General features: G+C 31.0%; 1 protein-coding gene across 1 annotated transcript; it reads left to right on the forward strand.

Annotated features, from left to right (window-relative positions):
• Window positions 1-766: 766 nt before the first annotated feature.
• Window positions 767-11,248, forward strand: LOC132727733 (SPRY domain-containing protein 3-like). Its single transcript, XM_060713300.1, has 8 exons — window positions 767-1,099; window positions 1,189-1,236; window positions 4,137-4,207; window positions 4,634-4,746; window positions 5,196-5,283; window positions 8,311-8,400; window positions 9,114-9,189; window positions 9,434-11,248. The coding sequence occupies exons 2-8, from the start codon at window positions 1,234-1,236 to the stop codon at window positions 9,542-9,544; spliced, it is 552 nt and encodes a 183-aa protein (XP_060569283.1). The 5' UTR covers window positions 767-1,099; window positions 1,189-1,233; the 3' UTR covers window positions 9,545-11,248.
• The last annotated feature ends 2,088 nt before the right edge of the window (window positions 11,249-13,336 follow it).

Genomic DNA, 13,336 nt, shown 5'->3' on the forward strand with positions numbered 1-13,336 from the left:
TGAATCATTTTACAATTATTTATTTGAATGGAAAGATAATTTCAAATGTAAATAGTAATGAACATTTGTTGTTATACAATTTTTATATAAAAAAAATAATACCAGTAAAGACAGGGCTAAAATAAACTCAACTCGGAAATAAAACCTGCCTTTGCAGATGTAAAGAGGCGTGAGAAATGTTGCATCCCATGTACAGACTTAATGAAATCATACTATTTGCTAACGGTTAATTTAGAATTAGTTGATAAAACAATTAAATGGTACTTCATTTCAGTTTATTTGACATTGAATTATAGAAAGAAGCAATCTAAAGAAAAGATCATATAGGACAACACTAGAATTTACTGACATAGTTTTGTGGAATTTCATAAACATCAGACAAATGTATGTCATCAGTCTAGAAACCACACGTGTACATGTATAATCATCAACCGTTCGATTTTGACTTGAAATGAAGATCCAAACATTAAATAAAGGTCAATCAGAGATATTGGGTTTAACGGTTAACACACTAATCTTTGTGTAAAGTATTTCCATAAAATGCATTTCAACGTGAAAAAAAAATCTTCGATGTCGATAACGATATTTTGAAATACTATTCGTCTTATTTCACATACAAAAGGTCAGACACACACATTGATATTTCCATAGACTTACATTATAAGAAATGGTCCCTAATCCTACCTTAAAATTGAGTTTTCATGCTAAAGAGGTGATTTTTCCAGCAGAATGAAATGCCTGACACATAAAAATGTTCCTGCTATATAGTGGTAGCCAACCAAATTTTTTGCAAAATGACTTCAAAGAGGATTACCCCCCATTTCATTGAAATTTTCTGCTGATCACAGGACTGACATACACTTTTTATAAATGCAAATATCCAAGTCAAAATTATCATAGAGACTCATGAAATATTTCATTTTCTTCAGAAAACAATGTAGTGTTACTTTTTAAATTAGTTTTTATACTTAAAAATACCCCATTCTCATCCAATCACCTCATGTATAAAGTGATTCATACGGTTTTCCCTGCACTTTTTTTCAGCCAATCGCTGGCCATGTTACAATGCGATTCCCTGACCTAAACAGAAAAAGGTGATAAGTATATTCAAACTCCTCACAGCGGTTACGTCACGCTTTGCTACTTTAACTGTACAGATCAGGGGAAGTAACCGCTGCGAGGAGTTTGAAGTATATTCTGTGATAATATGTGTTTCTTACGATATATTAAATAATGGTATGTATTTATTTCGTACAATTTAAGAAAATAACACATTATCAGTTTAAGAAATAAGTAAATGATGCAATTAATTGTAATAATAATCAACCTACTTTCGTTTTGGGTTGCAGGAAATTGCCGAAAACACCGAAAAACCAAAAAACACCGAAAAATACCGAAAAACATTTAAAATACAAAGAAATATTATGGATGTGATTAAATTCTGCAATATAAACACTTTCTAATGTTTATTTGATGAAATAAGTTCAATAATATCAGTTTGAAATCGATAATATAAAGGTGAACCGGATATGACTCATATCCGCGGACAAAGTAATTATATTTTTTTTTTCTTGATACGATGTTTTATAATAATAAAATGATTTTACATGCAAAATATCGTTAAATTTGTTCCATAAATAAAAAGTTATAAGATATTTTCGAATTACGCTCTATAATACCGAATATGACTTATATTTTATAAATTGATTATTTTTTATTAACTTTTCTTGATACGGTGTTTTATAATAATAAAATGACATTACATGCAAAACAATCGTTAAATTTGGTCCATAAATAAAAAAATTATAAGTTATATTTGTTGCGTTCTTTTACATATAAAAATCATATCCGTGAAGAACAGAAGATACCGAATATGACTTATATTTTATAAAGTAAGTGTGTGGTTTTTTTTTTTTGTTTTTTTTTTTTGTTTTTTTTTTTTTTTTTTATTAGTCAGTCTAAAGGTCATGATTTTCAGAGATATTTATGAAATGATTCAGGTCATGAACTCTAGCAAGATAGTTGTGAGCTTTGGTGAGACATTAAATGAAATAATTTGAGCATATTATTAGGACATGATTATGTTTTTAGAAATTAATAATGCTTTATTGAAAAAATGGTATTTTCTGCACATCAAAGTTTAATACAGCTATGTTATACACATACCTATTTTTTTGTCAATAAAAATTCTTTTATTTTTTTAATCAATTATTGCACATTAGACACATCTGCACATGTGTCTAATGATTTAACATGCTGAAATATGACCTTGACCCCTAAATTCACTAGACACTACTGCATTATGGCAAAGTTCAATTGTATAGTAACAAAAAAATCTACTTATGTTATATTTATGCGGTGGCATAGCATTTTTCACAATTTCTTGTTTTTTCTTAAAGTTGGTATACGCACGTTTGAAAAACGGGTCGTATTATATTTTACCCCCTGGCGGGCGGGTGGTTGGCTGGGCGGACGGCGTCCGATTTTTGTCCGGAGCATATCTCCAACACCAATGGAGGAATTTTAATGAAACTTCATAGAAATGTTAACCACTATGAGAAACAGTGGTGCGTGCCTGAACCAGGTCTCTAGATCAAAGATCAAGGTCACACTTAGAGGTCATTGAAAAACGCTTGTCCGGAGCAAAATTTCTACATGCATAGAGGGATTTTAAAATAACTTGGCACAAATGTTCACTTTTGTTAGGCCGTGTCGCGTGCAAAATCTAGGTCCCTGCGGCCAAGGTCAAGGTCAACCATAGGGGTCAAAGTTCAGATAAAAATATGTAAATGTGTATTGGGACCATTTTATCATCATTTATTGAGGGATGGAAACACAAATGGTCATTATCATGACTACTGGTGTGAAACATGTAATTTAGGCTAATATATGCAAGATCAAGGTCACTTGAGATTATTGTCAAGGTCACTAAAGATGATAAAATATAGTGATTTTGTCAAGAGCATCTCACCTACATATGTGGAGGGATTCTAATGAAACTTCATATATATTCTTGGCACAAATGTTCACTATTGTGAGGCAAAGTGTAGCGTGCAAAATTAAGGTCCCTGCGGCTAAGGTCAAGGTTACACATAGGGGTCACAGTTCAGATAAAAAAAGTCACGAGATCATAATATTATACAAATATGGACTTTTTAGCTGTTGAATATGATGTGATATGTACTGAAAAAATTAATATTGACCGAGGCGATAGCCGAGGTCAATATTAATTTTTCAGTACATATCACATCATATTCAACAGCTAAAAAGTACATATCTGTTTTATTATATAGTTTATAAATAGCTTTTATATGGCTTATCAAATCTGCCATTGCATATGACGGAAATCATTATTTTTCAGCTTGTCTACTGTTTCAATAATTTGGCCCTTTCCATTGGCATGCTAATCCCTATTTTTCTTAAAAATGAAAAACGGTAACTAAAATAGACTAATTTGACTTTGATGTACACCCAACTCAACATTTTTTTCAGAATAATAACAACAAACTTGGCGTTACGTCATGTCAAAGTCTCGTGTCTTTTAGGGATTTCCAGAAAATCTATTTTTAGAAGAATAACCGGTGAATATACTCTGAAAATCTATTTTTAGGAAAAAAACAGTGAATATACTCTGATATTGACCTGTTATTTTTTACAAAAAGTTGCTTGTTAGCCAATCAGGGAAAGGCATTTCAAAGCTATTTATAGATTATATAATAAAACCGGATATTGCCCAGAGAATATCTCCTATATGCATATCTTTCATGCCTAGATCTCTTTCAAAAGCGTCTGTGATGGGCATACATTGCGACAGTATATTAATGTCGCCTTTGCAACAGTTAAGAACATATCTTAGTTACTTTCTCTGGAGCAAAAAATATATTTTACCGTTCAATAACTCGAATACATGTTGATATTATGTTCATAATCTTTTTCTGTAAGGTTTATTGTTAAATGCATGTAAAAAAAACACACAAAAATATTGTTTTGATAAGGTATACGGGTATATTTAAGCATTTACCCATATGAACCTGCAATTGCAAAAGGGTGACTTTTATGTCATAGTACAAATATTTGTATTTAATATAGATTACACAACAACTTAATTGTATTGGATAAATATCATTCTTTTGCAGGCTGAGCCACAACCGTTGCTTGTCAGGCAGTTGATATGTAGAAATATAAAAGTTGAAGGGGAATATCTCAGGTATCATATAAATTAAGTGAATTCTAATATTTTCCAGATATTTATTTCCATAAAGAAATGAAATATCTTTTAGGGAAATAAGTCAAACTCAAATCGTTGTTTTTGAGACACAGCAGGTATCAAATAAATTATCAAACATTTTTATATGATACAAATACATTAAATTCATTATATTTTAACAACTTAGCTATTCGGTAGCTTCTGAAAAACAAAACATTGAAATTATAAGTTGTAAATTAATCGTTGTCCTTTCGAGTTGCATATACGGGCATGTCATTATATGTGTTATACTCGTACAACTCAAAATAAAAGAGCTTTAAATCATATTTTGCTTCTGTTTTAACTGGAGGTGTAGCATCAAGCATTATCTACAATGTAAAATTGTTTGTCGCATAAGAGTATTATAGAGAAGGCATATAATTGCAGTTATGTGGACAATGGAGACGGATTTGTTGGACTGTATGTTGACAACAATGTAATGGTGATCGGAAAATATTTTGAAATTGAGATATTAAGTTTAGGCCAGCGTGGAACAATTGGTATGAGAATAAGTTTTATAGGATTTGACCATAATTTATTGGCCAATTAATATCATACAGCAACTTTTTCTTTATCTCTTTTTTTAACTTTTATTAACACTTGACGTGGTAATATGAAGATAATTTATAGAATTTATTTATGTGCATAATCCTATATTACAAAGAAGAGTAACAGATTAGCTAGAAAAATATATAAGTGCTTGCTTTTACATTGACTAAAGATGAGAAACGCTGTTTCCATTTCGTGCTTTAAACCGAAAAAAAATCTTTAAATCTTGAAGTTGATGTGTAAAACTATCGAATTTAATTACTAATTTCATATGCAAATATTCTTTTTTTCCAAAATTTTAATGTAAATAAATTGTCAGAAATAACCTTTGGGTGTTTCACTGAAAATTGACAATCCAGAACAACCGTAATGGTTTGTTTAACTTTGTTTATTATATTAGCTATAGGTTTGGTACCAAGCAATTACCCAGAAAATATGCAGCCAGGATGGGAACAGAACTCAATAGGATATCATGCGGACAATGGCTAGTAAGACATTTGATCTCATTGTAACAGTGTAGGGATGATTTTTTTAACATGATAAATGCATGAAGGTACAGGTAATTGGCGTCCGCGCCGAAGCGCGGCGCCTCTTATGGAATGAAATCAGATTTTGTGAAAGGGCGACAGCAACTTCTCGAGCCTTTTAGTCGGTCATAATAAAAGCCGATCATTTCGAACGGTATGAGGGTGCTTGATTATTAATTAAGAATGAAATGTCGCGATATGTTACAATGAATATCGAACTGGAGAATTTCGCTATGCAAACATTTTCAAATGAAATAACCTTTTCCGTCAATAAATCGCGCTCTTCCTCATTTTGTAGTACACAGTGGGTTATTGTTGAACATGTATCCTAGAATGATCAGTTGACGACCTTAATATTCCGAAAATCTATTTATAGATATATCTATTTATCACTCCTATCGGTAATTCCCGGTCTCTCCCGGTCTATTTTGACCGTGATTTACTAGCGACCGGCGAATAGTACCACACGTTTATTGTCCGGTCTGTAGATGTTTGATATCGTTACAATTCGAAAAAAACAACAATAGCATGTTTATTTTATCTATATGAGATAAAAACAATAAATATGTACAATAATTGAGAAAAAGGTACATATTTATGGTATTAACATGACATTATCAACTTTGAAACATTTTATTTAATTTGTTATTCGTGTTTAGTAAAGATGCCGAGGAATTATTCAAAGTTACAAATTAGGTTTTATGAATTATTCATTTGATTGATAATTTAAAAAATGATAAAGAAAAATACAAATGTACATGTACATGGTTTAAAGGAACTCCATTGAGGTTTATGAACCTAAAAACATGAAATTTGAATTTTTCACATAGATAAACATGAGTACTTAAAATATGAATATAAATAAAATATAACCAAAACTTTTGATGAAATACATTGAAAATCATATGTTTGTGCTATTCTCAGTCCGATTTGAGTGAAAAGCGTTTAAACGCTTTTCAATTTTGGGTCATTTTTCACTATTATAATAATCATTCTGGAAAAACGGAGCAAGCTAATGAACTGAAATTTTGCACATAAGTTATTAGTATAGATCTACATCAAATGGAGTAATAATCTCAAAAAATTATTTCAAGTCTTGTCATGTCAAAAAACCTCAGTGGAGTCCCTTTCAGAATAAACAATATTATATATTGAAAGATTAACCATAATTTACTGACTTTTTCCAGTTAAGTTTTGACTTATAATCGTCGGTCAATATGACAATTGAATTCTTAAAATTTATTTTACAATTTTAATAAAAAAAAGAGTGGTAAACATAACAACTCAGTATTAAAATAGCACATAAAACATAAAAAAAAAGAAAACAATATTCATAAAATTTGTAATTTTTTTTATTAAAATTAATAGATATTACAATTATTTATAATAAACAATTATGCTCAACATGATCAGCATGGTAATTTAACCAGTGTCATATTTTTACTAAGTGTGAACAGATACCTTAAGAGGGGGTCTTCGCTAATAGCGATAACATAATAAGGGACAATTACACAACTGTGGTACGTATTGATCATGCGTTACACATATGGATTATAAATGATTGTATACATGTATATCCGTTGCTATTAATAACCACGATCATAAAGAAATAACACGTAATATTCTAATCTCTAGCATGCCAATCAAAGTTCATAATGAACAATGTCTTTCGTCCGCTCATTCATAAGTGATATACAATTTTGGTAGTTTATAAGAATATCTTGTCATCATATATGACTACTAGTTCATCTTCACTGGCTGCATTTCTTGCTTGGACGCCCTTTGATGCTTTGCATCAATGCTTTTCTTGTATTATCTGGTATAAACGCGTCTTTATCCCTGTATAATTGAGGACATGTTCTTTTGGCTTCTCTTTACAATTCACAATTTATAAATTCTATCATATTGAAACACATTATTCTGCATTGACAAACAATAACTCTGTATCTGTTTAATATAATCAGTGCCCTCGCCCCTTTTTCTGTTGAAATATTGTGTTGTTTTTACTTAATAATTATATTTCCAGGTCTCAAATCTCTTACCCATAACCCCTTCTCCCTCCGAATTCCTGTTTTATATTACTCCACCAACTGTTTTAACATTTAGTGCTCGCGCATTTCTTTACAGTAACTCAGAACGCACTTTTACGGAATTGCACAGAAGTGTCACACACTCACTGCTTATTTGCCACTACCATCTAACAAGCTAAGTTAACATATGTTAATTTAGGATAGTTATCTTTTTTTAAGTGACACGACTTTTTAGAAGCATAGCAATGTATGTGGAATTATTGTCATTTTCTTTTTTTACAAGATTTTTTTTCTCATTTATACACAGATTTAAGCTACTCCAATAATACATATAAAGATCCTGTGACGTGGGCAGTATTTTGATCAACTATCTCGATAGGAAAAATGTGGTTTATTTTAATTGAGATATTCCTTGTCCATGGTGTTTATAAGTATACCTACCATATATGTGAACTACACATAACATAATACTTTCATATAATACTTTTTTACTCTTTCTTCAATAATTATCCAAAGGAAGACCTTTTTTTTTTCGTATACCCTTTTCGTTTAGGTTATCTTGCTGGGGAGACTTTGGAGGACAGGATGAAAAAAATAAAATAAACTGTATATAAATGAAAGTAAAATTATCTCAGAAGAAAAGACCTGTTTATAAATATTATAAATTTCAATTATAAACCATTATTATCTTCTAACGTTTTTTTTAAATGTTAATAATGTTAATTCATTACTGTATTATTTGTATTTGTATGCTTATGCATAATTGTACGATTGTATGATTTTGATTCATCAATAAATGGGATTCCACATTTGTGGACCTGAAGCTGAAAAAAAAATAAACAAGCTAAATCGAACCGAACTCGAAACAATTGCAATTCTGCAGTTTTCTCTATTGCATTTTTAATCAATGTTTGAAAAATAGTAATGATGGCAATGTTTTTGCTGTTGCATCTTTCAGTTTTTACAAATTAGGCCAGGGTACAAAGTTTGGACCAAAATGCCTCGTTGGTGACAAGATTGGCTGCTTTTTATCTGATCCCGACACGAGGTAATATAATATCAGTGCAATAATTCATATCCAGGCTTTGTTTTTATTTAAAATATGAAAACATTTGTCCTAAAAGAACCTTACAGTTGCTTTTTAATTTCCGCTTGACAGTCGAAAGACAACATAACCAGGTTTTAGTTCCAAAAAAAGAATTAACGAGAACGAACACTTTTTTCATCGTAAATTATCAATACAACTTTTATCGGAACGGCAAAATGACGTCATTTTTATATTCAACTTAGTTACATGTAGCCACTTTTAAAGCATACGGCTCTTCTTACGTGTCTCAATCCATTAAAAACCTTTCGTGTTTCAGCACTGGTGCAAACCCTAGAAAATCCAGTTTGAAATTAAAAGAAAATGATGGCCTTTTGAAACCTCTGTTAATTGAATCTTGCATATTGTCACTTTAGGTGTGTTTTTTTTTCTTTAACCGTCAAAGTATCCCCTCTCTTGTGCTACTCTTGGGGAGTATCCATCGTTTACAACATAATCAAATAACAGTAATGAATCTGTTAATAAGAGACGATAAACTTTTTCAAATTCCGTTGTCTCCCATGAACAGACTCAATGATACCAAGTCTAGAATTTTCACTTTTAGAATATACTGCTGTTTGAGAATGTCCACTTTTTACGATTTTTTAACTGTAGTAACGATAGTTGTATAAGATAACTTTAAAATATATTGATACTAATATTGAATTACATTTAAGGAGTCCATACCAAGCTTCATTTGATTGGATGGGTGGGACCCTTCTTACAGCTGTTTTTACCAGGAACGGTAAAAAGGTAGGGACCTGCTGTTAAATAATGACTTTTTTTTGTTTTATGATTATCAAGATAATGACTTGATTTTAGTAAGTGCACTGTCCATATTTCTCAATCACATGGTCTGCATTTGATAAGTATTCTGTTGTTGTTGGGTTGTTCTTTTATATAAATAATGGCTTTGTACTCGTCCAAATGTTTACGTTGTCAAAACTATCACAAACGCAATTACTAGCTAATTCATTTATGCTCATATTTTCTTCAGTTTGGAGAAAAAGAACTGCGGTCATTTCAAAATTTAGAGCTATATGCTGCGGTTGGAATGCATTCATCCGGAGAAAAAGTCAAAGTAGTACTGGATGCACAGAGACCATGATTGAGAAGGAGTATAAGAAGCAAAACTTAATACAATGTACTAGTTACATTTGTTTACTTATATTTGCAGTATAATAAGACTTTAAGGGTAGTTATTTGTCATATTTTTGATGTTGTCTCAATGTTCTTGTCTCTGACGTTTACATCTTTACGCTTTTTCCATTTTTTTTAACATTTAGAAGAAAAAAATTAATATTGATTATTTAAAGCAAACATTTATCCTGCATAAAATATGACAGATTTAATGGCAATGTTTACGGTATGGTGTTTTAATGTTTACTTTTTTATAAAAGATTATCTAATACATGTACCTACATGTGAATCGTCATGCAGTTGTTTAAACGACTTAATTTTTACCATCGTTTATTATTATTCCCCGATATACATGTAGATTTGGCTTTGTCCATCTTTCCCATTGTTTTCTTATTTATGGCATACGCTTTCTTTTACTTGAGGATTACATTAAAAGTTCTATGATAACTGCCGTATGAACACACCTGTGGATGTTTCTAAATTAAATAATACTATGAGTTTAACTATAAAAGTATGAAATGTATGCATTAAAATTTTCAAATTAAGTAGAACGATTTGATTGAGTAAAAGTGCAGTGCACAAGATCAATTACTTTCATAACAGTAGTTCTTGTCCTTATGTAATTCTTCATAATTATTTTTTGAATAGGGCATAACTCGAAAAAGATAGAAGGTATTTTGCTTTATATATTGATAAATCACACATTGTCAATGTTGAGTTTCTAAGAGCCAAAACTCTTTTATTGCATAACTTTGGATTTACTGCCCCTTTTGCTTTTTCATACTCATTTTTATGCAGAAAGTTATTCAAAAGTATTAGAGTTTTTAACTTAAATTTCACAGCATGACTAAATCGTTAAGGAAATTGTGCAATGTTTTAACCATGTTTCTAAAATATATATATTTTTTAAGGAATTGCCCTTTGTGATTTTTCACATTGTATTTTCTTAGGAGCACACAAAAAAGAAGTATTAGGGATGTAAACTTAAAAGTTCATAGATTGATAGTTCTTTGGGAAAATAAACTTTTAAGAATCATTATTATTTGTATGCATAATTTTGGAGTTATTGACTTGGTATGTTGTCATATTAAGTATTGCACTTTGTATTTCTTTTAATACAATTTTTGTCTAGGTATATCTTAAAGTCAATACGATGAATCAGAATTATATGTAACTGTGAGTAATGTTTCACATTTTGTTATTAAATAAATGTTTTTGTATAATATTTATATAATTAGTACATGGATAAATCACAATCAGCATTACCAAATTCTTTGTTTCTTAGAGTTACTTATATAACAAATATGGAACCAACATTTTAAACAATGATGCAGCTTTGTGGATAAGTGAACTCGAAAAAGACATCAAATAGGACTATTACTGAATTCAGTAGATATGTTTGAATAGAATGTGTATGTTTTGCATGGGTATTTTACATTGCTTATTTAATTACAGTTAGATTCTATCTCAATACTTATACTGTTCAAAAGTTAATCAAATTCTTCAGTGAAAAGTTTCAGGTGAAAAGGACTTACGAATTAAATAAGTTTATAATTTTTGAACACTATTTTAGTTAAGACGTAAAGAAACATTCGGTATGTACAATTTTATGTTATTGTTTACATAACAAATTCTGATGAATAAAACGTTACAGCAGTTGTTGTTGGTGATATTTTTTGTACTTGTTTTTTATTTCGTGGAAAGTTTTGTGTGTTATTCCCCTTATTGGGTCTGTTGTTTTCTCGTGCACTTTGCACGCAAGAATGTTTCGAATCTTGGCGTTTCACGCCAGAAGTAAAACGTTTCATCAACAACTGAGCAAACCTTGAATAGGGGGAAAAGCTTGCTCTTGTTTTTGTTAAGATAATGACACATTTAATGTAAGACAATATTTGATATTGACACGGAGTCCGTGACTTGACAATTGGTTACCACTAAACCTTTTACTGCATCAGCATTTTGTGAAAAATGGCTGTTTTTATTGAAAAACCTCCCGCACCAAGTTAAATTGCTATGAAACTATAAGAAATTCTTCAATACTGATCAAACTTAGCAAAACTGTTGACTGGACCAGAGCCTTTGTAACACATGCTCAATCTTAAATTTCCTGTTACCATGGCAACGGGGGAACATCTTGCCAAAGATTACTATTTTGCGTTGATTTTTTCTATCAAAATTGATTTCAAAGAGCTGCAACTTCTGAACGGATTGAAATAGAGTAAGCGTTGGTTACACGTTACATTACCATTTCTTACCTCTCACAAGTCAATTTTTTTCTTGGCGACGAGGGAGGCTTCTGATCCCCTTCAAACCCCAAGCAGAAAGGGGCACATTCCTCCTCTGGCCCTCCCTTGATGTACGTTTTTTATAGAGGCGGCGCCGAAAAAGTGATAACTTTTTTATTATTTCTCAAAACGAATACAAATGTTTGGGGCAAAAATAGGGCATATTTTACTATTTGAGGTCTTAAAAAAGGAATGAAAAACCGTCAAAACACGTCTATATAAGGTTAAGACGGTAAAACAGGGCAAGAAAGATGTTGCATTTTCCACATATATTCCGTGCACAAACACAATAAAACCAAATTAAATAAACTGGTTTTGTTTTATATTTATTGTTTCTAAAAGATTTCTTCTTTTCAGAACTTAGACAATAAGGTTGATCTCTAATAAATGTATAAGTGTTAGCACATTAAATCTAAATTAAATGTTTCAAAAATGAGTATTACGCAGCAAGCAATGTTCATCGATATGTAAATACTTTTCCCAGAGTTCGCTGTCTCGAGGTTAAGACAGATTCTGAAAATATAAACTGAAGTACCACAGAGTTATTCTTATTTCACTCGTCAAAGCATATATCACAATGCATGTATGGAAACACGTCAAATAAACTTAATTTAGATAATGTCAAAATTTGTATTGGAAGCATTATAATAATATAACCTCACTTAATCAGTTTAATTTTTATAAAATTATTTTAACTGAATGAAATATTGTGATTAACAGATCCAATTTCTATTTCATTTTAATAGTATATGCAATTGTTAATAGAAAATGAATAAAATAGTAATATAAGTTCGAATGACTTGACCAAGTGATCATATTTGAACAATATGTATTATTGTCTAGAAAGAAAATATGAGCCATGCCATGAAAAAACCAACAATGGGTTTGCGACCAGCATGAATCCAGACCAGCCTGCGCTTCCGCGCAGTCTGATCAGGATCCATGCTGTTCGCTATCAGTTTCTCAACTTGTTATACGGTTTGTCAGCGAAAGGATTGATCCTGATCAGACTTCGCGGATGCGCAGGCTGGTCTGGATCCATGCTGGTCGCAAACCCATTATGTTGGTTTTGTCGTGACGCGGCTCATATAGCAACGGTTGTAATTATAACCACAACGTGTCGGGGTTATTCGAACAACGACAGAAAAGTGTCTGTCTTTATCGGTGAAGAGACTGTAGTATTCAAACGTAAACATATGTATTGATTGAAATATAAAGTTTTTTGATATTAGTACAATTTGTTTTAAAGAAATAGCATAAATATTTCAATGTATGATGTATCTTGTTCTCTGTAATAGTAATATATTTATATCCGACATTTAGTTATGTTAGGGTAAGTGACTGTTCTACCGAGAAAGTACATATTGACAAAAGACATACTCCAGAACGCGACGAATGTTGCTTTTCTCTCCAATAATCCCAGGGTACAAACAAACGTTTACAGTGACAATTCGGTAGTTATAACGATAAGAACC

The sequence above is a fragment of the Ruditapes philippinarum genome, unplaced genomic scaffold (genome assembly GCF_026571515.1).
Source record: "Ruditapes philippinarum isolate M1 unplaced genomic scaffold, ASM2657151v2 ctg15204_1_1_1_1, whole genome shotgun sequence".
Lineage (NCBI taxonomy): Eukaryota > Metazoa > Mollusca > Bivalvia > Venerida > Veneridae > Ruditapes > Ruditapes philippinarum.